The sequence below is a fragment of the Phymastichus coffea genome, unplaced genomic scaffold (genome assembly GCF_024137745.1).
Source record: "Phymastichus coffea isolate CEN01 unplaced genomic scaffold, Cenicafe_Pcof_1.1 PCOF00010, whole genome shotgun sequence".
In the NCBI taxonomy this organism is placed as follows: Eukaryota; Metazoa; Arthropoda; class Insecta; order Hymenoptera; family Eulophidae; genus Phymastichus; species Phymastichus coffea.
Window position 1 is genome coordinate 8,132,391 of NW_026706821.1, and position 26,360 is coordinate 8,158,750.

Genomic DNA, 26,360 nt, shown 5'->3' on the forward strand with positions numbered 1-26,360 from the left:
CATACGCTTCACATTCGTCGAACGCACCACACTAAAGTCCCTCACAACACCTTTCCACAAAACCAAACAGTACTTCTTCATCTTACAGTTGATCACTACTGTAACAGCAACTAACGACTTTTGCAACTTGGTTATAATATGAGAAAAAAAATAGTAGCTGACAGATTTATTTGTTTTATATTTTCGTTCTGAATTCGATAAATGATCAAAATCGAACGATTTTTTTAATGCGCGTCACTATCAAACGTGCACATCGAATGTGCAAAAAAGATAATAGGGAATAATATTAATTACAATTTATTTTTAACAATATCGAGTCATATTGGTTCATTGAATTCAATAAAAGAAATATACGAAGAGAAATATTGTAGACTGAAATAAGTCCTAGCGAGACATTTGTTCATTGATAATCAAGAAAGATTTTTGCAAAGTTTCAGATCAATTCAACAAATAAGCACTGAAATAGAGCGTTTATACCAAATCCGCGCCCTGGCGGTAACAACGAAATGATGCTTATATGACAGCAGCATACAACGATGCCGTGTGCAAGATCGCACGTTTGTGTTAAAAATGCTTTATTTCAGTGATTATTCAATGAATCGATCTGAAACTTTACAGAAATCTTCCTTGATTATTATTAAATAAATGTCTCACTGAAAGTTATTCTAGTCTCCAACTTCTTTGCATACATATCATCGTTGAATGTACACTAAAAACATGTCACTCGAAATCGTTTACTTAAAATTAAACAAATAAATAATATTATTTCACAATTATTTTTGTATATGTTTAACGTATTTGCAAAACCATTATACGCATTTGAAAAAAATAATGAATAAATTCTAATAATATTTTATGAAGCTAGAGCGAGTTATTTAAGAAAAAAGATATAAAAATCATATTTAAATTTATCATTTTTGATGTTTCATTTCAATTATTTTATCCTTGTAAACTTGACACGTTGCTGAATATGAAAAATGTACAAAGATAGCATTTTTTGTTCATAGGGGTTTTCAATGTTGGAAAATACATTATGAACAAGGCATTTTTTGAAAAAATCTAGCTTCTCAATGACAAAAAATAAATATAGATTAATTAAATTGGCATTACTATTACACAGCTCCACAAAAAAAAATGAAAGTATTTTCCCCGATATCTGACTGTATGTTCTTTATGTTTTTGAGGTCGCTGAATCCGAATCCGGGGTCCGTTTGACTCCATCACATCAGGGTTAAGGGCATTTGAAGATCAAATTGCGAATCGAAACGTTAAAAAATTTAAAAAAAATTCATAATATATTTTTGGGATTCCTGATTCCAAATCCAATCTTTTTTGAACCTCAACATGTCAGAATCAAGGTCAAACGGAGGTCAAATCATTCAAATCGGATGATACAATATTTTTGACTCCAGATTCTGAAAGAGCGGAAAATTTTACGTCCGAATACGTAGTAACTTTTTTTTTAAACCGACTTCTGTAGGTCGCGTTGCGGTTATCCAAAATAAGACTTGGATATCTAGTTTTAGCCGGAACATTGAACGCAGATTAGATTTCTGGTTCTTTAGACAGTTGATCTTCATGTTTTTTGAGTCACTGATCACGAAGCTAGTCCTTTTTACTACATCGTAATGTCCGTTTAATTTAATGTCCGTTTGTGATCACGGACTTGCTTTTGTTCAAACGATCTACGTAATGGTTTTCTTTTAGGTGTTACTGGAACTGTTTCTATATCTCGTTTTAAATTCCAGCAGTAGTCTGCCATCATATTTATATCCCATGTTCCTTGATAGCGCTTTTCCATATCTTTCATGTCTTGATAAAATCTCTCTCCATGCTCTTCACTGAAATCACCTAATTTTTCTGGAAAGAAACCGAGATGAGAGTCTACAAAATGCAATTTGATGCTCATATTACATCCTAAATTCTTATAGTTTTCAATCATAACACCTACTAGTTTTTTATAATTTGGACTTTTATTGTTCCCTAAAAAATACTTAGAAACTGCATGGAAGCTAGTCCATGCCGCTTTCTCTAAATTTGTCATTTGAGATGTAAAATTGGGATCATTGAAGAGCGTTCGGATCTGTGGACCATCAAATATGCCTGCCTTTAGCTTGGCTTCACTGAGTTTGGGCATTTTTTTCACTATATATCTAAAGCAATCTCCATTTTTATCTAGAGCTCTGACAAATTGCTTCATGAAACCAAGTTTGAGATGCAGTGGAGGAATTAAAATTTTTAATGTATCTACAAGAGGTGGCTGAATGACGTTGGACGATCCAGGCTGCAGAGAATTTCTCGTTGGCCATTCCTTTTTGATGTAGTGATTTTGACGATCCCTGCTGTCAAAAAGGCACAAGAAGCAAGGGTATTTAATATTCCCGCTCTGCATCCCAAGAAGAATTCCAATGATTTTGAGGTCACCACAGATTCTCCATTGATGTTCTTTGTAATTGATTTTTTCTAAAACAATTTTCATATTTTGGTAAGATTCTTTGAGAAGTGTAGAGTGAGCTATGGGTATTGGAGCTAGTACATTGGTATTGTGGAGCAATATCACTTTCAAACTGCGAATAGAAGAATCTATAAGCAGTATCCACTCATTCGGCTTGTAGACATTAACTTTGAAACTATTTATAAGTCCGTTGATATCATTGCAATACACCAATCCCACTGTATCATCTTTAGTAAAGAAACGTCGAAACTCTTGGTCTCTGTTCCTATAAATTGAAATCTTTACACCTTCTTCCAAAAGATTCTTTTGTTTCAGCCTTGAAGCCAAAAGTTCATGAGCTTCCTTTGAAAGTCCTAACTCTCTTCCTAAGTTACTCAATTCATTCTGCGTACATTTTGCAGGCTCCTTATTCCTTTCATCCTGGTTTTCGTCACTTTCACTTCCTTTGTCTGTCTCTATCTCGCTGTCACTTTCCTCTGCTTGTACTTCTTCGGTACCTATTTCTTCATTGGCCAGGACGTATACAACAGGATTCTTGGCATTACCACTATTTTTTGAAATCAAAACAGCTGGAATTACTTTATCGGTAAAAATATATTTGATTTTTGATTTATTTTTCCTATTGTATCCGTGAGTAATGGTATTGCAGAAGAAACAGTCTTGTTTTGCTTCTGGCATATTCCATGTCACTGATACAGAGTATTCCAACTTTGAAAGGTCCTTTTTCATATAACATGTCAGCAACATTTTATGACAGCGCAGACAAACGACATGTGAAACCCAATTCTCATCTTGATTCAATATTTCTGATGAAAAACAATAACTGTATGCAGTACGCACAGCACGAGTGATAATTTTCCGGCTATATGGTGGTGCGTATGCAGCACAAACGTAACAAAAATAATTTGGTTTTTCCGGGTTGTCATGCTCATGTCTAGAGGTTCTGGCTATACTTGTAGCTTTATACTTTGGTAAGGCCAAGTTAGCCACCTTAACAAAGCTACGGTCGCATGATGACGACGCCTGTGGGCCCGCTTTCTCACCCTGACCAGCCGCCGATACTGGGGTTCCGACCCCCTGCATCGTAAGTTTTTCCGGTGTGTTTGCCATGACGGCATGAGCATCATGACCCAGGAACTTTGCCGGATAGCGAGACAACTCCGTTGCCCGCCGTCACCACGGGGAGGTGTCCTGGATGCAAACACATGGAAAAAACCGCTGCTAACAGATTCCAAAAATAGATATCTAAGTCTTATTTTGGATAACCGCAACGCGACCTACAGAAGTCGGTTTAAAAAAAAAGTTACTACGTATTCGAACGTAAAATTTTCCGCTCTTTCAGAATCTGGAGTCAAAAATATTGTATCATCCGATTGGAATGATTTGACCTCCGTTTGACCTTGATTCTGACATGTTGAGGTTCAAAAAAGATTGGATTTGGAATCAGGAATCCCAAAAATATATTATGAATTTTTTTTAAATTTTTTAACGGGTCGATTCGCAATTTGACCTTTAAATGCCCTTAACCCTGACGTGATGGAGTCAAATGGACCCCGGATTCGGATTCAGCGACCTCAAAAACATAAAGAACATACAGTCAGATATCGGGGAAAATACTTTCATTTTTTTTTGTGGAGCTGTGTTATTATTATTATCATATTTCTAATATTATGAAAACGTATTTCAATTCGTTAGCATCGAAATATTATGCCACGCATGAAGGTTGAGCACCGTTTTTGTTTAGCTGTGGCGCGCTCATAGCAGTCCATCTCACTGCTCCCCGCTCGCCGCCGAGCGTCTATACTTCCAAAGCCGCGCGCTGATTGGTCGATCTTTGAAACTAATTATCTAATTACTCGATTGTCAAAAAAAAAAAATAATAATTGATTCTTAAATAACTTTTGGAGACGAATCTGGCAATACCAATTTCCTTTAATGTTTTTGAATCAACCTGTATATCGCTTAATTTCCGAGACGTGTACCCTAGCCGTACAATGCTTACTATTTGTCGCTAGCTCGTAGATCTCGGGCGAAATTACTGAAATAGTTTCATACGGTACGTCGAATTTCGGATCGAGTTTCGCGTTTTTACCATCCGCTGCGCTCGAAAGCGTATGCACTTTGCGCAAAACCAAATCACCTACCTGAAAAAGTACCTGACGCCTACCCTTATCGAGTGTTTCTTTTGCTTTTCCTGAGCTTCATCAATGTGTCTAGCTAGCAAGTCGCGTAATGCATTTAAACACGATAACCTATCTTCCCACGCTTTCGTATCTATCTTAACAATAGGGGCTTTTACCTCGATCACGCGCCTTAAACTCTTTACCGGACGCGGATCCCTACCAAAGTTTAGAAACGCCGGCGATACCTTTGTAGACGCCTGAGTCGCCGTATTGATAGCATGACGAAGTTCATGCAAATACTTATCCCAGCTCCTGTGATCGGCATCTACAAACATTGCTATCATCGTTTTTAGCGTACGATTTACGCGCTCGACCGAGTCGCTTTGCTGATGATACGCAGGAAAAAATATATGTTCAATACCGTATTCTTGCAACCTATCTTGAAATATTTTGCTCCTATATGCCTTCGCATTATCATTAACGATATATTCCGGAGTTTCCCACCTGAACAGGATTGACTCCTCAAGCGCGGCAACAAGAGCAGGAACATCAGCCGAACGTAACGGATTTAACTCGACCCACTTAGTAAATAAGTCTTGAAAAACCACCAGGTATTTAAACCTATTTTTGCTACGGGGCAGCTCTACTACGTCAGTCGCTACCACGGCCCATGGTCTTTCTACCACGCGTTTACCCATTAGGCCTTGGGGTGCCTGCTAGACTACCTTGTACTTCTGACATTGAGAGCACTCATCTACGAACGTCCTCACATCATACTACACTCCTGGCCAGTAATACTCAGGAACAATTCGATCGTAAGTCTTTTCACAGCAGAAATGTCCGGAGAATGGTTTGCATTAGTTACCTGGTCAAGCAGGTGATCGCGCATGAACCAATACAGGATGTTATTTTCTACTCTCCAATTTTCGAATTTCTTCGGTCTTTGGAGAACGTTTTTCATACGTTGTAGATACCAAGCATCCTGTATCTTATCAAATACGCATTTTTGCTTACCGGGTGACTTCTTCGTTTCTGCGCATGCGGAATCCGGAATTAGCGTTACATCAGCCGTCGACGGCTTTTGCCACCTTTTCCAACCGGCCATGCGATGTTTGAGCGCCATACCCTCTTCTTTAAAACTATTTAAATCTGAGAAGGTCTTAGTTTCAAGATATCGCTTATATCTTGGATATGGACCCTCTATAATCATAGCTAACTGGCATTTCACCGAAACGGGTGGATCAAAACAGCGCAAAATCGTCTGAAAAGCCGCGACATAGTCCGTAATATTCTCGTTCTCGCCCTGTGTCCGTTGACGCAATTCACCGTATAGTTGTTCTCTGTTCAATCCCCGACAGAATTCGCTAGAAAAACTCTTTTTAAAGTCTTTCAGCGTCTTCCACATATCGCGATTAACTTCGTACCACGGACGCGCCTTATCGCGGAATGCAATGCCTATTTTTATCAGCATCTCTTTATCCAAGATGCCATAATAGCGCTGACAATCACTCAAACCTGATAGAAAACTTAGTGCGTTTGTACTATCTTTACCGGAAAAACGGAGAAACCAGGCATTGAGTACGCTTACTCCATCCGCAGGTATACCATTTACATACTTGATTCTTGGAGGAGCACTCTTTTTGCTTGGTCTTTCCGCTTTTACTTGCTTAGTTTTCCGCGGCGATTTAATTTTATAAGTGTTGCAACTATCAGTATCCAATAAACTCGAGCTAGTGTCGCTTCCACTAATATTTTCTACCTGTCTCGCCTGCTTTTGTTTAGATCGCCTTATGCTAATTACGCTTTTCTCGCTAATAATCGAACCTTCACCTAATGGAGCTGGTATTTGCGCTTCCTCTCTAGTAGCTATCCGTACGTCACGCTCCCAGTCTTCAACCCATGAACTTACTCTAGGCGTGTGATATTTCGTGCTGGCCGATCTACTTGAATCGGCATAGAGGAATGTACTACCTGCTCTATTGTTTGGTGCGTTCGCGTGGGCCGATGGCTCAGTCGCAACCGCTGGCACGTTTAGCACCTCGCGGTCGCCGAGCGGCTTGGCTTGAGGCGGCAATGAAGCCTGCTGTTCAGCCTGAGTCGTTCTACCGTGCATCACCTCTCTTTCAACTCTAAATACTGGATTCGCCCCGTCTGTAACACCTTGCCACAATTCTCGCCTATATATCCAACGCGGTACTGCTGTAAGGGCCCCCCAAATCTGGCTTATCGCGCTAGTGCTACACTCGTCTTGGTTTTGCTCGACTTGTTCGCGTGCGCGTTCGGTCCTGCTGTCCGACGGCGAGCGAGCCGCCATCGGTAACACGTCGTTATTACCGAGCGCGACTGCATTTTCGTACGGTGGTCGAATTTGTTCACAAGGAGCGGCAGCACCTGCTCTTGCCTGTGTCGCCTGCTCTTGTTCACATGATAATTCGGCCGCCAAAGGCGCTGCAACTACCGTGAATTCATAGCTCAGGTTCGCGTTCCGCGCGTTGCTTACCGTTGTTTCTTGCTGTTTGTCGTACAGCTTTTCCGGGATTCGGCCTGACGCAAAATCGTCCGAGTGCAGTGGTCGCTGCAAATCTGGCCGCTCTCTTAACAGCATATATCGAAAATACCGAGTTTGTAACTCCTCAAGATTACTGTTCAAGCTAAGTTCGCGATAGCGCATTAATTCCAACAGAACAGCCGGTTCTGTGGAATCAATGTTACGTTTTAATTTTTTCGCATGCGTATCGCGTAATAATCTGCGCATGATTATTTTACACGCTAGCGACATTGTTATTTCTAAAAACAAAAATCCAAAATGACTACGACGCGAGCTTATGGGGGCTAAGCAAGTCTCGACCGGTCCGTGTAACCTGATACCTTACTGACTAATTCCTTTCCAAGCTATAAGCCGGCAAGAAATCGCCTTGCTTATGCCTGTAGAAAGAAATTATAATTTTTCAAAATTTACTTACCGTAATTTTTGTATAGGCAGTTTAGTAAACTCTTAAAATATAAAAAAAAAAAAAAACTAAAGCGAGAAAAGAACGCAGTCATCTAGCGTCAAAGCAACTCAATGATGCACCGGTGTCATCCGACACCGCTATTAAGAAAGGTCACTGGCAACCACTAACAAAGAATTCAAAATACCGAAAACTCGAAATTCTTTTACGCGCACTCTTTGCCCTTAGTTCACAAAGAAAATCAGTTAACCGTTATTTCTAAAATTTATTATCAAATCATTTCTCTCATTTGTCTCTCAATTACCAGACTCACAAGGGATGCCATGTGACAAAATTTTCTCCTTGTCACCAATTCTTTTGCGGCGTAAGTGAGGCACTTTCGCTCATGAAAATTCAAGGGGGAAAAGAGAGGACAGGTCATAAATAAATTTATTAGTACGCAACACCTTTATCTAAACGAACTAGTAATCTTATTATTAAAAATAACTAAAAATACAATATTAGCTAAACAATACGCGCAACTAAAAAAAAACATTACTTTAATCAATAGACACTTAGCATCGAATACAGAAATATCCTAAACTTATGCACCTACGCCGTTGACTCATTCCCTTAATAAACTCGCTAGACAAAGAAAACCTATGTCTAACTATTTACACACGGATGTACATTCTTATTACTAATATAAAACAAATCCTCGGTATTCTCTGGCAAATAAATGCCTAGACAATACCGACGCTCGCTGACCACCTCAATGACGCGATTACGATTAGACGCAAACCTTAGGTAACTGGCCCTTGAGCGCCTAGCTACCTTTGTTCAATCGCACACTTATAACCCTTACCAGAGGGAGAGAGAGAGAGAGGAGATTAAGAAAGAAAGCTTGACCTTTTATCCAAGACCCCTCGCAACTTCATAAATTTCGAGCGACGTGCTGCCGCGAGAAGTACCAGTTGTCGCTGCTGATGGATGTTGGCTGTTATTGCTGGCCCAGTATCTGCAGTCGATGTAGCTGTAGGCGATGTTGGCTCTCCTTGCAGGTGGGGTTGGCTGTGGTCGCAGACAAAAATGTTGCCGGTATAGATGGTTTTCCTTTCAGCTATCCCCAAAAAGCTGCACTCTCTGCACTCTCTCACTACCATACTGGCGTCGTGCACGCACTTTTTCTCGCGCTCGTCTAGCGGTCGCTCAGCGGCGCTCGCTCCTCTCCCTACCTGACCTATTAGTTAGGCGGCACGCAACGCGTCGCTTATCGGTCACGCGCTTGCCTATCCCTGCATAGGCCTAATGCTCGCTCTCTCTCTCTCTTTCTCACTCTCTCCGCGCTCTTCAATTTTCTACGCTCCATTGCGCTGGCCCGTCCTCAGCGCTAAAACAAAAAGGCCAAGTGTTAGGCGCATACTTTAATGCGCCCAACGTTGGCCACCACGCCTTGCCGAGTAGAGGAGGGAGAAACGCAGACGAGAAACCGGCACACAGCCTGCTCTCGTCACGAGGTTGTGGTTTTAACTCTTCACTTGGATGGTTCTGATTATTGATAAGAATTTGTAACACTATGATTTATTAAACGCCTAAAGGAAATAATCGTACTCGACTATTCCCACTAGCCATACACGAGGTCAGTCCCCAAGCGCCGTGATACTAGTTATTTTTATGGGAAAAGTATGGGAGGCTCATTCATTCCACTCCAATTTGACAATGGGCCTCGTCACGAAGTTGGCTCAAGGGGTCGAGAATGACGAGCGCATACAGAAATGACTTTCAATCACCTTCGAATTATATTTATTCCGTTAACTCATACAAAAGTAGAGAGGATACGGATTTACTGGCCGCGTGCCTTCGCTCGTGCGGAAGAACGCACGGGGGTACGGTACAACAGTACAACAACAGCTTTGAGAGGCGAAGAAGGATGGACTTCGCCGTAATTGCCGCGCTCGTGGATGATTTCGAGTACTTCGCCGTCGCATCGCATATTCGCAAATGAAAGAAAAGAGAATAGAATAGAATAGAATAAGCTTTATTAAGCCGTGGGGTATAACCCCGTAGGCTATGAGCAGAATACAATGCAGATACATTAAATTAGAGCGCAGTTATAAGCGATAAAGTTATACAAATAAATATTAATTTAAGATGAACATAAGTTAAACAATATAATTAAGGAGTATGAGTGTGAGATTATGAAGCATACATAGCAATAAATGATACAATATTCGCATGAGATGGAAAGAATAGAGATATATTGATTGACAATAGGTTACGTGACAAGATAGATGAGATCACAGAGCAGGGCGTACTAAATGGGATGTGATCAACTTAAGTGACTAGTGGTGAACAGGCAAGCATAACACAGTACGTTATGCTGAAGAGGCCAGAATAAACACTAAATAAAATCACCGGCCAAAGAGGGTAATTGGAGCCAGCAAACAAATTAACAAGCATGGTGGTCAAGCAGATTCAAGACTAAGAACTAACTCGTAAGGCCTGGAGAGATGACGAAGTGACTGTGAAGGTAGATTGTGGATCAGGGTGGAAGTGTCGGTCGGTGTTACAACTTGGAATTGAATAGGGGAAAATTACAGACCAGGTAGCGACCAGGTGATAGGAGGTACTCTGATGAGGAAGTGAAGGCGGAGACGTTGAAAGGAAGAGGGATAGAAGGAAGTTTCAGGAGCAAGGGAAGATTTGTGAGGTGTTCGGCGTCCACCCTGTCGCGAAAAAGGAGCTGTTCGATCACCATAAAATAGTCATAGAGCCAGCGCCTGAGCTCTACATAGCGAATAATATCAAACTCAGTTATGGCCAGCTGGTTGAGAAGATACATGCCATAGGCCGCCGCCGAGAACCTCCAAGCCTCAGTTCTTGGAGCGGGATAGGAGAAGGCCATCGGGGGATTGCGGGAGGAGTGCTTAAGATTAGGAGGATTTGGGGTTTTGACATAAGTCGTAAGGTAGCACGGGTGTTGACAGCATACGGTTTTGTATGTACGAAGGATGAGAGAGATGTTGCGCTGACTCTCAAGAGATAGCCAGCCTAGACGCAATCTATGGAAGGACACATGGGAGTCAATGTTTGGTGTGGGGATGAAAGGTATAAAGCCTGTGATAAATCGGACACAGGCATTGAAAGCTGTTTGAAGGGCCAGGGTTCTGGACTTATCAAGGTGCATGAAGGCTATGGAGGCGTAAGAAAAGTGGGGAAAGATCAATGTTTGAACCAGGTATTTCCTTGTTTCAATGGTGAGTGCTTTTCTGTAAAATTTAAGGGAATTTAGACCAAGGTGAACTCTCTTAACAATGTCAGAGATGTGGGGTTTCCATTGAAGGGTCGAGGTGATAGTAAGTCCAAGGCTTTTGACCGATGATGAGAATGGAATCTCAACATCATCAATCTTGAGCCTGGACAACGAGTTTAGGTCAATAGCGAGGACGTGAAGTTCGCTACCAACGATCATGACCTTTGTTTTAGCGACGTTGAGTTGGAGACTGTTCGCTCGCGCCCAATCCGCCACCGCCTGTGCATCTAATTGGACCTTCTCAAGCCCCTCAACAATCTAGGAAGGGACGCAGTGATGGTAAATCTGAGTATCATCAGCATAATTAGATGCTTGCAGAAAAAAAGAACTCGTGGGAGGTCATTAATGAAGATGGCAAACAGTAGCGGACCAAGGACGCTTCCCTGCGGGACACCCGTCCGGGCACGCTCCCACCGCGAAACAGTGTCCCCATGGTCAATGACAGCTTGCACCCTGTCGACAAGATAGCTAAAGAACCATCGTAAGACGGAGTCACCAACGTGACAAGCTCTGATCTTATTAATAAGCAAGTCATGTGGAATTCCGTCGAAGGCCTTTGAGAAATCAAAAAGGACAAGGATGGTAATTTGCCTCCTATCAATGACAAACCTCATGTCGTCAAGGACGCCCACTAAGGCAGTCTCCGTAGAGTGTCCCTTACGGAAACCAGCCTGTCTGGGATCCAGAAGGTCATTAGCTTCCAGGTGGTCAGAGAATTGTCGGTGCAATAATCGTTCAAGGATTTTTGAAGGTTCAGACAACTGTGCTATGGGCCTAGCATCAGAAGGAGACTGGGGTGATCTGACCTTGGAAAGAGGACGAATCAGGGTGCGCTTCCACGTGGCTGGGAAAGTAGATGTTTCAATGGACTTGTTATATATATCAGTAAGGTTGCAAGCTACGGTGTCAAGTCCAAGGAGAAGCATCCCTCCCGTAAGTCCATCACAACCCCTGCCCCTAGAACGCAACACCCTGATCTCGCTCTCAACATCAGCCTGTTTAATTTTTGAAAAGACAAAAGGAGGAAAAGTAAAGGTCAAATGCAAGGGGGAACTGCAAATATTGTCAAATGTAGTGAGGGTTAGGGCTGGAGATCTGTTGACAACTGTAGCAAAGTATTTATTGAGTTCGTCAGCTGAGAAAAAGAGCAGTGGTGACGGCAGAAGTCGTTTGGTTAGGCCGATGTCATGGAGAGTCCTCCACTTGGATTTGGAGTTATTGGCGTGTTCAATATTATGACGGATATGGTTATTTTTCCCAGTATCGAGCTCGTTTGAAATGGCAGTTCTTAGGGAGCGATATTGTTGAAGGGCTAAGGATGAGAGAGAGAGAGAGAGAGAAAGACGACTTGATCTGAAGAAGGCTGCTGGCTGAACTGATACTGCAGTTACTGACAGGTCGATAGCACGCTGGCTCGAAGTTTCTGTGACCTGGATGACAATCTGTCCTCGCCACTCTATGCCCAACGTCGTTCTCGTTCCTAGATCTTGCTGCTCTGCAATCAGCGTTTCTGGAAATCGATGGCTCTTTTCGTTAGCGCGCGCGCTCTCAGCCGTCATGGTCGATATCCTCCGATCGAATGCTGAGCTCAAACTCTACCTTCTCTCCCCGCCACGTGCGTGCCAGCTCCAGCAACGCCAGCGGCTTCGTTCTTGTGAGCGGATCGCCGAGGGTCGTTTGAGTATTCGCGCTCGTTCTCTCATTTTACAAGACGTATCTTCTCTCTCTCTTCTCAAAGCTGCCATTCTTGCTCCTAATTGGCTCTCACTAACGATGCCAACCACAGATATTTGTCCTGAAATAAAGTGTTGCCGGCATCGGTAATGGTTCTTGGCTTTATCACGCTGGTCGAAGCCATAGCTAAAGAACGAATCACGGGAGAGAGTGCGAGCCAGACAGGGCCGGCCATCTTAGCCAGGGCCCCGTCACAAATTATACCTTGATAAACTCTCATCATAAATACATTTAAAATAGTAGCCTGTGTTAAACATTTCATGTTGCTCATATGCAACGGTATTTTGGTCAGCATCTTGCTCTACAACGAATGCTTTTTTTAATAGAAATTCATAGTCTACATAAACAGTAATTTGAATTTGAATTGATACATAATTCTTGATTACATCGTACAATTACATCGTTGTTGACTTTTGGCATTTGCATACGACACTAATTCAACTGTTTGCAATTTTTTTTATGGTCAATAAGCTTATTCATTGTAATGAAGTATATGTAGTGTATGTAGATATCGATCGCAAATATGTTTTCTATTTTTAATCCGTGATAAGCTGCTTCCTACTAATTTTGCAAGATTCTTTATATAAATGTAGTAATAATTATTGACAGAACGTTGAATCGGCGAAAAATTATCACCAATCAATAAAATATTTACTTAATTTGATCTTGTATTGTTTGTAAAACATATGAGAACTATTTTTTTGTTTCTAAGCCAAACAAATTGACTGATATTGTGCTGTTTAATTTTTCAAACCGAGGTATTTGATTTAAAGACACTGGAAATTAAATACCACCTAAAGTCAATTTGTATAATTACTTTTCCTCTAAGGATAATTTGAGAGTGTATATAAAGCGGACAAAATAGCCCAGAGAAAATATTTATGATCATCATTTATCACATTGATACACGAACGTTTGTTTCGTAAAAATTCAGAAAATGTTGTGTAAGAGCTTCCGCTACACGTCGGATTGAATTTATTAATGTTAATTTAAATATTAAGAATAAACTCCAAAGAACTGTCCCAAAATTTTTCGAAGTGGAGCTTCTTGAAGTTGCATCATCATTGAAATCCAGGAAGGCGACAGGATCGGAGAGTACGTATACCAGAGAAGATTCTCCGAGAGATCTTCCAAGTGTGTCCAGGTTTACTCCTGAACGTGTACAACGCGAACTTATGGACCAGCTCTTTCGCAGCGCGATGGAAAACTGCAAAATTAGTCTTGCTATATAAAGAAAATGGAGAACTAGACTCTTATTTTTTCTACAATGCGGAAAACCTGTACAAAGCACTACTGAGACCACGATTAACGGACGCGATTACAGAAACCGAAGGACTGTCTTACAGTCATCACGGCTTCCATAAAGGATACTCGATGAAAGGCGCAATGAGGGAGGTTACCGAGATCTTGCAACGGGTAAACTGTGTATATTATGGCGCGAGACCACGGTTTTACTTGCGACATTAGATGTTAGAAATACCTTTACTCGATCAGATGGGAGGATATTTTGGCTGCTCGACGAGCTTTCGGATGTGCCATCTAACTCATGCGGATGACGAGCGATTACCTACGAGACAGATGGATCACGTATGAGACGACTGAAGGGCAGGCTATCAGATGTTTTAAATTCTGAGACCAAATTTTTGAAACGCGGTTTACGATGATCTGCTAAGGCTGGATATACCGGTGGATGTCTCGCTGGTCGCTTACGCCGACGACGTAGCGGTGGTGATTGTCCAGTGAGACTCGGAGTTGGCACAGCTGAGGCTGAGCCTGGTCATATGGCTTTGGTAAAGACAAAGTTAATCTTGCTGACCGGAAAGATGATTCAAATTCTTATTCCAATGTCAGTAGGGACGAAACGGATAAAGATCAAGAGGAAGGTGAAATACTTAGGGGTGACTGCGGTACCGCCTTTTGGCAGCTTCCTGTTACCTCGCACATGAGTGCATACAGATTTGAGTGCATACACAGTACTTAGGGGTGACTGTGGGTATGAAGCCGACCTTTTGGCTTTATATATAGGAAACGGCTGTTAAGGCAAACATGTACGGACCGAGACAGAAGATAAAACGCCTACTAATGTCAACGGTCCACTCGATCATATAGTACAGTGCAGAAATCTGGGCTTACGTATTCAACGTTAAGAAATACCGCAAACGACTAATGAACGTAAAGAGATAGGGGGCGTTGCGGATAGCATGCTCCATATAAGACTGTCTCGACCGAGCCAGTCCTTGTCGTGGTAGGCGTTATTCCCATAGATCTGCTCGCCAAAGAATGGAAACGGACGTACGAAATAAGCGCTGACGTAGGGAAAACGGATGCGTCAGTTGTGGATCGAAATAAAACACTAAATGACTGGAAAGAACGATCGATAAGAAACGAGACGGCAACGTAGAGCACACTTTTGACGAGAATTCATGATGGACCACGGAGAAAATGCACCTGGGAACAAAAATTGGTACAATCACTCCGGAAAATACTGTGACGAAAATGCTACGCGACGAGGACAGCTGGATAGCGGTTGCTACCTTTATCGAAACTGTACTGAGAGGGAAGAAGGCGGACTGATGTCTAGAATTTATATGAATGTATCAGAAATACCGCGAATTTATATGAATGTATCAGAAATATATGAAAAACTGAATAAATGAAATGGACGGAAAGACGTAACGAAAGCAATGAAAGGAACAGACGTTTGGATAGAACCTGCAGCGGCGAAGTAATACGAAAGTAGTCCGACGCTGCGGATTGGATAGAAGGTAGAATCTGGTGGGTATACTTCTGAATAGCCTCAGGAGCATGCTCAACGGATGGCGGGTTAGACGATCCTTGTGGGTCATCGAAGCCCCTGTCGCAGATGGACTGGACCAATCCAATTTATCCGTTGCCGAGGCTGACGTGTTCCCGGAAGCCGTCTCACGGGCAGGGTTCTCGACACCTGTCTTAGTCGACCTGAGAATCGCCGCTGATGGTCTGGTCTAGGCAGATTCCCCGTTTTTTACCACCAGAAAAAAAAATAGACGCTGAAGACCATCCTGTTTCATTATTCTCAAATTCTTCTACATCTCTCAATAATGAATACTGAAGTCGTAACATTCATCAATCCCTTGTTTAATAGGACTCGAACGATATATTTTAATTGTTCGTGTAATGAAATGAATGAAATGTTTTGAGCCAGAGACTTTTTCTAACACGTTTTCTCCATTTGAATACTTCCAAATCTTGCACAAAAGTGTTGCATTAATTTTGCAAGTATTTTTTTTCATAATATTTCTAATACAAGAATAAAATACGAGTATTTTATAAGAACGAATGGATATAAATGTGTAAAATGTTTAATATTGTATTCGTTCTTATACGATTTTTAAACGCTATGTCTAAATCAATCCACTGCTTTTAAAATTATTACAGACACCATTACCACGAACTTTGAAATTTTCTAATCGCAAATGAATACATTCAAGACGTGTAATAGTGCTCAGCAAAGACTGTTTTTGTGGCATACTAAGCTGAGACTGTTCTATAATTTGTGTCAACGTTCCCAAAGATAAAACACAATTGTTTTTTCCAACACACTATAACAATTCCATTGCAAATACTTTTAGAAGTGATGATCTTTTTAGGTTCTTCCAATGTACGAATCTGCGCAAAACACCTATTTAAAAATTCCATTTTCTAGCTCATACACAGACCGTCGGGATGCAGAATGATCAAAGAATTAATTGATACACGATACGACCCGTTTTATATACATCCAATTTATCGCTCGATGAAATTAAACTGATTACAGTTAATACTTGTTATTTCAGAACAAAATCCTCAAAAGATTTTTCCTTCGTGATTAATTTTATCAATGGTCATTCATAAAAATTGATTTCTTTCATATGCTTCGGATAACATAATAAATACGATATTTGTCGTACGAAAATCGTTTAGTGTTATGATGTTTTTTTATAATAAATATTTTCACACAAAATTTTTTGTATAAATTCTGTAAAAATAGAGCGCAAAAAATATTTATTAAATTTTTATCAGAATTTTTTATCAGGCCTGCAATGGCTGGGTCGATAGGGCGCTGGACTCGCACCCGGTAGGCCCGGGTTCGATTCCTAGTCCCTACTGATTGATACAAGCAACACTAAAAAAAGTTTTACTTTTCTTCTTGCTGAGCTATAGCAGTATAAATATTTTTTAATAATTATTCCAACTAGTTTACTTAGTATTATAATAAGAAAAACTGTTTTATTAGCGATTTATCTTTCGTAAACTACTTCTCTGGTCCGGTCCGGTACTTGTATACGTGCTCTCGTCAGACTAAACGCATCTGTAAGTGTACGTAGGTGAAATATTCATAGCCAGTCTATCTATTTGAAGTGCTGATTAACGGAGTCGAGAGTAGGGAATGTGTCGGCTTTTGGTGGTATTTACGAGCGTCTGGCCAAGCTCTCATTATTTCGACGGTAGTGTGCTGGCGTGTCTTGATAAATTAGTTAAATTAAAGCCACTGTGATACGTAATGACGAAGAATCCTTAATTGTATATTGAATATTATCGTTGATACATGTTGAATGTTGAAAATGTTAATGTTTGTTCAATCTATATTTGATAAGTTGTTAATTATCTATATTCCTAATCTTTTTTCTGTCAGCAGTTAACAGTCACTATTTCTTATGGGTCTTTTACGTCCGATTTTACTGCTCTTGGTGTATTGAGAGATACTATCGCCTTGTAACTGTCGTATATATACTGTAAGGCTGTGTTTTGCATAGTTGATAGGGAAAAATGAACGTAATATCTCTGACGGTACTTCACGAGTTCATGAGAATGGAGTAGCGTAACGCACGTATTTAATGTTTACTGGATATTCTTAGTACTCGGCTTTTCATCTCTCTCTCTCTTTCTTTCTCTTTTTTTTCATTACATACCTGATCATTTCAAAATTTGAAAAAATTAACATTATTTATAGTACTGAACATAACTTTTTATTATTCTAGGAAGAAGTGATATATGTACTCAAGCGAGTAGAAATTAGTCCAGCACAAATTTGCAGTTTCATAATAGGAGATGCCTGTGAGGATATATATAATCCGTTGCACGATTGGGAAGTTGCATTTCCACCAGTAAATAAACCTATAATGAAATCTTCTATGACACCTATTGATGGGAGGCCTACATTCAAAGTTTTGCACATATCTGATACTCACTATGATCCGTACTATGAAGAAGGATCGAACGCAGAATGTAATGAGCCGCTTTGTTGTCGGTTAACAACTGGTACACCTTCTTCTAGATCTGCAGCTGCTGGTAAATGGGGTGACTATAGAAAATGTGATACGCCGAAACGTACAGTCGATAACATGTTGAAACATATTTCTGAAGTTCATCAAGTAAGAATATTTTTAATTTAATCTTTACGTAACTAATTTTATTTGAGCCAATTTTCATATGATCTTTATAGAATTGAAAGCAATAAATCAATGGCCTAAAATCCCTTTAATTTTTTGAAAATATTTATTATAAAATATAAAAAATTATATTACGATAAAGTTATAAGAATAGAACTGAAGAACATTTGCTAAGGAGGTTTGGGAAGAGGAGGATGACGTTAGCACAGCGCTACAACAGAGTTGTAGACGATACGGCCTATAGTATGCGGCAGACGGGAGAGAGATCCATTAATTCGGAGAGATTGAGAGAGCGAGCGAGCGAGAGAGAGAATAGAGAGAGAGAGATAAGTGTGGCCGTTGGATTATCGCTTAACTAGTCGATACGCTTTATAACCCTATAGCAGTATCTAGGGTTTATATACGAATAACAAGATCCTTCTTATCATAGTGATCTAGACATAATGCCGCAACTGTAACCCATATTGCTTTGGTATATAATACATATATCTATAGGTAAGTATTTTTTTGAGGAATTCAATGTGTTTTTTTTAAACTCTGAAAAAGTTAACAGTTCTGCTATATCTATAAAAGCTGTGAATGCTACCAAAGAAACAAACTATAAGGGATAAGAACCAGACAACCCATGCTTAACACAGGTACATCATTCGAAAAATTTGATAAAATAGTAATGGTTGAGATAGTACCGTTAAATATAACAAAAAACAACAACAAATACATTCTAACAATACAAATCCTCGTCGTGAGCCCGCTATTCGATCAAACCGCTGAGTCAATAGTTGACGCATTCATAAAAAAATTCATATGCAAATTTAGCTCTCAAAAGATAGTTTTAACACACCGCGGTGTAAATTTCACAAGTAAATTATTAAAAGCAATTGCAAAAAGATTCAAATTCTCAAAAATTGAAACAACAGCATTCTCACCTCAATGAAATAGCTCCGTAGAAAAAGCCATCTGTGCAAATACCTAAAAAACTTCGCTTCAAAGAAAATTGTAACGGAGAATTAGCAATCTTTGCCGTCTGGGTTAATCGCAGCCGTCCACACAAATTATTTATTCGAGGATTCGGGAAGCACAAGACGTACCCACGACTGAATAACGCGTCGAGCATAAACACGTTAAACGCACGGATTCGAAATCGGGATGAGGAATGATACAGCGGCGAATAAACACAACAGCGGATTAACACACTAATCCTTTAATCGTCAACAATAGGTTACAAGACAGCGATCTCGCGTTTATACACTACGAACGGCACAATAACAAACGCAAACGGGAAGGTGAATCGGTGGTTGATCAGCCTGCGGATTCCCTGTCTAAAACAAAATGTTACAATAAATGCCGGACAAAATACTTTTCGCCGTTATTCTATCAACGGGTTAGCCAGCAGGTCTGCCATGCTACCACCCATAAGCTAGCGCCTAAACATGCAAGAGAGAGAGAGAAACAAGAGAAAAACACGGCACCGACCTCGACCTACAGCCTGTCTGACGGCTAGAGCGCTCCGCAGTGTGACGCCACTGGTGCACTCCCCGCTGACTGTCTCGCTCATGTTTGTTGTCGTCGCTATTTGTCTTCTTGCTCGTCCTCTCGCTTGCTCCACAATATTTCTGCCTCAATCCGTTGTTTCGCTCGATGATTGCTGTTGCCGTTGTCTTCGTCGCCTCTCCGTCGCTTGGTACTGTAGCACGTCAGAACTGCTCACGCGCGCACCCGCGCACCTCGCTGGTTACCCACACGCACCGGTGCCGGGTATCTTTCGGGACACGGCTGGGCACGACCCAGCCTTACACTTAAATACTCGTCCGTGCACCGGGCGTGTCTCCGAAAACGAACAAGACGTCAGTGAGGTCGCGGGGCCAACTTCGGAAAACCGTGACCTTTTGGTTAATTCGCGCGCGCGACTTCCTCTGCTCATAGCCTAGCAGAGACTCTCTCGAATTTTCCGCGGCGATCCGCAATTCGAACGCTCTCTCTCTCCCTCTCTCTCTCCCTCTCTCTCTATCCCTCTCTCTCTCTCTCTTCCTCTTCTTCTGCGCCATCTCTATCGCTCCAGTCGTCAGCTCAGCCCGTGTTCAGCACCTCGTAAACAAAAATTCAAGCATGAGTGTGTGTACCACACTCACACACTCTCAGCTTGGCGCGGTGCAGGGACATTTGCGAGAGCCAAACGGACGAATTCGGCCTAGCCAAGATTCTCCGTTATAAAATAGAATGGGATAATCTATTGAAATTTAGCACAATTTCATTGCAATATAAGTACACGCAGCGCAAACAAATTTACTCCATATGAATTAGTCTTTGCCCACCCATCCCCACTACCATCAAATGAACCACTTCAAGCATATGAACAACTCCTAAAATTTAATAATTATATATCGCAATTAATCAAAAATATGAAAGATATTGCTAACGCTGCACGAGAAAATTTGATTCTATCAAAAGAAAGATTAAAAAAAATACTATAATCGTTTCATTAATCAAACTGACTTTGAAAAAGGTGACTTATTTTGGCTTATAAAATAATTGAAACCTGCAAACAAGATAAAAATAAAAATTTAGGACCATACATAAAACTGATAATAATAATATCACTATAATAAAGGGTAAAAAAGTATGCACAGTCTATGCGAATAAATTAATTATGCATAAGAAAAAAATTCTAAATCTTTACTCTTTTTTAGGTAATTCTCATTATGATTATCAAAATATTGCCAGTAACTACAATTTTTAAAGTAAACAACGCACTTATCGGATACCACTGCGAGCTAATAATACCAAACTTCACCAGCTTTTCCTGCTAGATTCCGGAGAATGCAATTTCCAAACACACACTCAAATTCAATAGCAATAGACATCGAATTAATTCGAATAACCGAATTTCGTGTAGTGCAAGTAATCCAATGTAAAATAGAAATTTACCGAATAGTATACTCATACGGATGCGATGGACTTCTTATACCCGAGTACAAGGGAATAAGGGAATATATTTATGAACTAAACCAAGAGTAATGCCAAGTCACACATGAAACCGAAATTTTCGAGTATGACTTATTCCATACAATAGTAAACCTAAAAATAAACACCTTAACAAGGGTCAATTAAACTTACCTTAGTTCACACAGAAGCAAAGGTTAACTTGAATAACGATAAATTAATACTAAATTCCGAACTAGTATGTAAATTTTTAGAAAAATCTTGCCTAGATATGGAAGGAGGATACACATTCTGGAATATCCTACCAGAAGGTGAATGCTTCAAAAACAAATATGATATCTTATACAAAGGGTTAACAACAAGATACTCTAGTGATAAGAACCGTTAAATAATCTATATATTAAATACCAGCAAAGTAATATTCACGCTACCAGCTAAAGACAAAATAATAAAATGCAATTAAGAATTTGTATAACAGAAAATCTAAAACTATTTATTGCCACGAAAGACAATAACTTGTAAATATTTACAAGTTCGAAAACGACGTTGTCAGTAATCGAAATAGCGTAAACTTTGATCTATTTACATGTATCAATTCGAAATTCATATACGTACAAAAACGTTTGAGGAGAAAGCTTAACAATCTATATTTATACTGTATAAGTAAATGCGAAATTGAATAGAAAACACTCCAAAATTCCCTATCCATTGCAATCCTTTCCCCAAATAAATTTGCACTTAACGTAATAAAGAAACCAGGATACATGGCAAGAATCGCAGGAGAAGTAATATTATACAAATTATAAAATGTGTACCTACAACAGTCAAGATATTATACCTCAAAAAGTGCTACAGCGAACTACCAGTCCTCTCAGAAAACCAAAGCTGGTATCTGACACCCAGAATTCATATTCTAATAAAACACGAAAAGGACAGGCAATCTGCTTATTGATAAACTTATCACAAGTGGATCAATTTCGTCAGCAGTTATCATGATACTTATAATCTTGTACATAAAAAAACAAGTAACCGATTCCGTTGTTAAAGGATACACCTTACATGCCATCTATGGATAGTCCCTACACCTTTTCAAAACCAAACCATAACGAAGAAGAAATCGAACTTCAAAAAATAATAATAAATCCATCGTCACCGAATTCTAAATTATCACCTCCACCTATCCCGAATAACCCCCCCCCGCTCTAAAATACAACATTCGGTACGACAGGCAACAAAACGGGAGCAATGGTGTGACGTGACAATTAATGAATTTGCGACAAATTCAACCGTACCAATCTTAAATTAACCGACAAAGTAAAGACAAAGCCGTGGAGTGAACTCACATTTAAGAGCGCGGGAATATCCAGATCCTTCGTAGTTAAATAATGAACAGCGGATACTATCACTTATTACGAACTCATATCGTTACTTACTCAAGAGCACGTGTGACAAGTGACTGAACCATTTAACAATCAGTATCGGCTTAAATATCGGTGATAGACGATCCAAAGTTCGTTCAAAGTCCAAGATCCAGGAAATCAATTAGGTGACGGTAGACAATAAGACAGCGCACCGCTGTCAATGTTGATCAATGTTGTCGTCAAAAGGCTAGTCTTAAATATAAATTTTGTTTGTGTCGTTTACTTCCATGTTTTTAGGTTGCCGAAAAACAAACAGAATCAACATATTGAAATACAAAGTCTTCCAAGTACCGGCATGCAACCTGGAGCAGAGCTCCGTAATGAGAGAGCAACCATGGGTGATCAATGGCCAACTTTTAAGCAACCGAACCACCCGTTAGAGTATCTAGTAATTCACATTAATCAGTATCAATACAATTAATTAAACATATAACTAAAATAAAATTCATAAATTAGTGTTATTTAAGTGTCTAGTACAAACAGTTATACAGGGTGTCCAAAAAGTAACGATACACCTGAGAAACTTTCTAAGCCGGTTATTTTTTCAACCGGGTGAAGGTTGTTCTTGAAGTAACTTTTTACGAGGAATCCGATGGTAACCTTGGATTTGACCTTGAACCTCATTTTCAAGGTTATTTTGAGGTCAACTTTATTTTTTTAAATGGAAACCCCTATTTTTTATGGCGGAATCGAAAAAAGTGAAGACTCTCACGTATGGATGAGTTGAGGTTTAAGGTTAATGTGACCTCTAGGGGTCAGATGAAGGTCGAACTGTGGCTTTGTAATAGTACCGGGATTTTAGTGGTACAAGGAAGCAAATAAAGGTCATGGAAACCCCCATTTTCGACAGCGGCAACCGAAAGAGCGGAAAATTTCACATCCAAATATCTACTTAGATCATAAGTCAAGGGCGAACTTAAAGTTTAAGGTCAGTCGAAGGTCATCCAAACTTAAAGACGCCCTAAAATTTTTTAAAGTTTTTTTCATAATGGAGAAGGGTATTTATTTAGTAATTGCCCATCGGAGATCCGTGACCTTGAATTTAACCTTCAACCTCATTATTAAGGTTTTTTCAAGATCAATTTTTTTTACTTTTAGCGTTACCCAGGAACAACGACGTGGACGTAGTAAAATCTGTCCCCTTGGGGTGCTTTATTTTCGTGAGTTCCCCTCGCCTCTCACTATCGGGGTGCTTGATTTTCGTGAGTTCCCCTGGCCTCTCACGTATGATTTATCTTACATCAGCACATCTTATTTTAAGTGCTCGAATTGTTCACCGTTCACTTCTTGACAGTAAGCTAATCGGTGGTAAAAAGCATCAACAGCATTTTGGATCATTTCAGTGGGAATGAGAGCTGATTCATCTATGATCCTTTGACGTAATTCGTCCAAGTTTTGGGGTTTAGTTTTGTATACCCGATCCTTTAGATAACCCCAATAGAAATAATCTAAAGGCGTCAAATCGGGGGACCTAGCTGGCCATTCAATTGTGCCTCTCCTTCCTATCCACCGATTATCAAACACCTCATCTAAGTAAATTCGAACGTCTCGTCCATAGTGAGCTGCAGTACCATCCTGCTGATACCATGTATTTTCGAAGTTGTCTCCGACTATGTGTCTAATTGCTGGAACTATTTGATTACGAAGCACCTCTTCATAATTTTGAGCGTTTAAGTTACCATCAATAAAGAATGGCCCTATGATTCGATTATTCACTATTCCAGCCCAAACATTCAACTTCTGCGGATATTGCGATTTATCTTCTCGCATCCATTGTGGATTTTCCGCAGCCCAGTACCTGCAATTATGTTGATTTAATGTTCCGTCAAGTTGAAAAGTTGCTTCATCAGAGAAAACTATGTTTGATGGAAGATTTGGATTTTCAATTATGCGTGCCATCATATCTTCACAAAACTCAACACGACGATCGAAATCGTCTTCATTCAACTTTTGAACCAGGTGTACTTTAAACGGATGGAATTTTGCTGTTTTTAAAATGATATGTACGGACGATGTACTTATGTCATGCTCTTGAGCAACTCTGCGGATGGAATTATGTGGATTTTCAGTGAATGATAATAGAACATTTAATAAATTCTCTTCATTTGTTGCTGAGCGTGGTCTGCCTGACTTAGGTAGATTTCTGACATGGCCAAAATTTACAAACCTTGAAATAGTATTCTGAACAGTAGACACAGCAATTGAAGTTCTATTAACCCGAAATGTCTCATTAAAAAGATTTCTCACTGCCCTGTAAGATCTTTCTACTCCACCCCAGCCTCTCATCATAAGAAGTGATATTCTTTCTCGTTCAGTGAGGCGTTCCATTTTAAGTCAGCGAATCGAAATTTACTCAAAAATCAATCAGAATTAAAAACAAAAAGTTTGCAACCCAAATAAATGTTTTCAAAAAATGAAAATTATAATTTGAGTACTTTTACAAAAAAGTTCTACTACAGTCCGACTAATGCACTAATGCTTTATGGAGATTTTCGAATGGTAAAATCTTTTCAAATATGTTGCTTTTTTAAATATTAATTTTTGAAAATTGCTATTGTCCCGAAGAATAAGCTCAAAACGATAAAGTTAGGCATAGTACATTTCCTAAGGATAGAACCAAGTGAAATTGTTAGTGGATTTTCAATGAATAGGTATGGGATAGTAACCTTAAAAAGTTTAACCGGCTAATCAAGTTATTAAGAAAATAAGCGTAAAAAATCATTGTTGATAGGCGAGGGGAACTCACGAAAATCAAGCACCCCGATCGTGAGAGGCGAGGGGAACTCACGAAAATAAAGCACCCCAAAGGGACAGATTTTACTACGTCCACGTCGTTGTTCCTGGGTAACGCTAAAAGTAAAAAAAATTGATCTTGAAAAAACCTTGATAATGAGGTTGAAGGTTAAATTCAAGGTCACGGATCTCCGATGGGCAATTACTAAATAAATACCCTTCTCCATTATGAAAAAAACTTTAAAAAATATTAGGGCGTCTTTAAGTTTGGATGACCTTCGACTGACCTTAAACTTTAAGTTCGCCCTTGACTTATGATCTAAGTAGATATTTGGATGTGAAATTTTCCGCTCTTTCGATTGCCGCTGTCGAAAATGGGGGTTTCCATGACCTTTATTTGCTTCCTTGTACCACTAAAATCCCGGTACTATTACAAAGCCACAGTTCGACCTTCATCTGACCCCTAGAGGTCACATTAACCTCCAACCTCAACTCATCCATACGTGAGAGTCTTCACTTTTTTCGATTCCGCCATAAAAAATAGGGGTACCCATTAAAAAAATGAGGTTGACCTCATAATAACCTTGAAAATGAGGTTCAATGTCAAATCCAAAGTTACCATCGGATTCCTCGTAAAAAGTTACTTCAAGAACAACCTTCACCCGGTTAAACAAATAACCGGCTTAAAAAATTTCTCAGGTGTATCGTTACTTTTTGGACACCCTGTATATACGAGTACATTGGTTTTATTATATTGTACTAATTCTTATTCACGATAATTGTACAGCAATAAAATTATTGGCAAAAATAGCATTATTTTGAAAATGAGGTAGAATGATCTATGCTTCAACACCATACTGACTATTCCACGATAAGTTTCACATTTTGTTTCTTAATATTACGTCAAAAGTTTTTTCTAAGTTGAGCCAGGTGGGGTACTATGTTCAGAACATAGAGGAAAATCTTTATGTCTATTATAAAACTCTTTTAAACATTACAAGTTTACTTCTGAAATATAACGAATCTTGTAATCATCGGGATTAAGAGAAATAGTATTATCTATACACTAAATCCTTTTTCAATTTTTATATGACAAAGAATATAAGCCCTTGCCCTACCGTAAAGATTACTATACACCGGCAAACAAAAAGTGGTCTGTTCAAGAAGCCAGACCTATCTATCCTTATTTATTTTGACGCGCTGAATCCGAATCAGAATTTGATTTTGTCCGAACACAGCTAATATTTTTTTAAATCACGATAAACCGTAAAAAATTACAGAAAATCGTAAAAATTTGCAT

The 26,360-nt window shown here is 39.7% G+C and overlaps 1 protein-coding gene across 1 annotated transcript in view; it reads left to right on the forward strand.

Annotated features, from left to right (window-relative positions):
* Positions 1–26,360, forward strand: part of LOC131671652 (sphingomyelin phosphodiesterase) — a 938,839-nt gene that overhangs the window by 358,569 nt on the left and 553,910 nt on the right. The window contains exon 5 of the mRNA XM_058948252.1: positions 17,556–17,948. Within this exon, the coding sequence (XP_058804235.1) occupies positions 17,556–17,948 (393 nt within the window). The remainder of the gene's footprint in view (positions 1–17,555; positions 17,949–26,360) is intronic.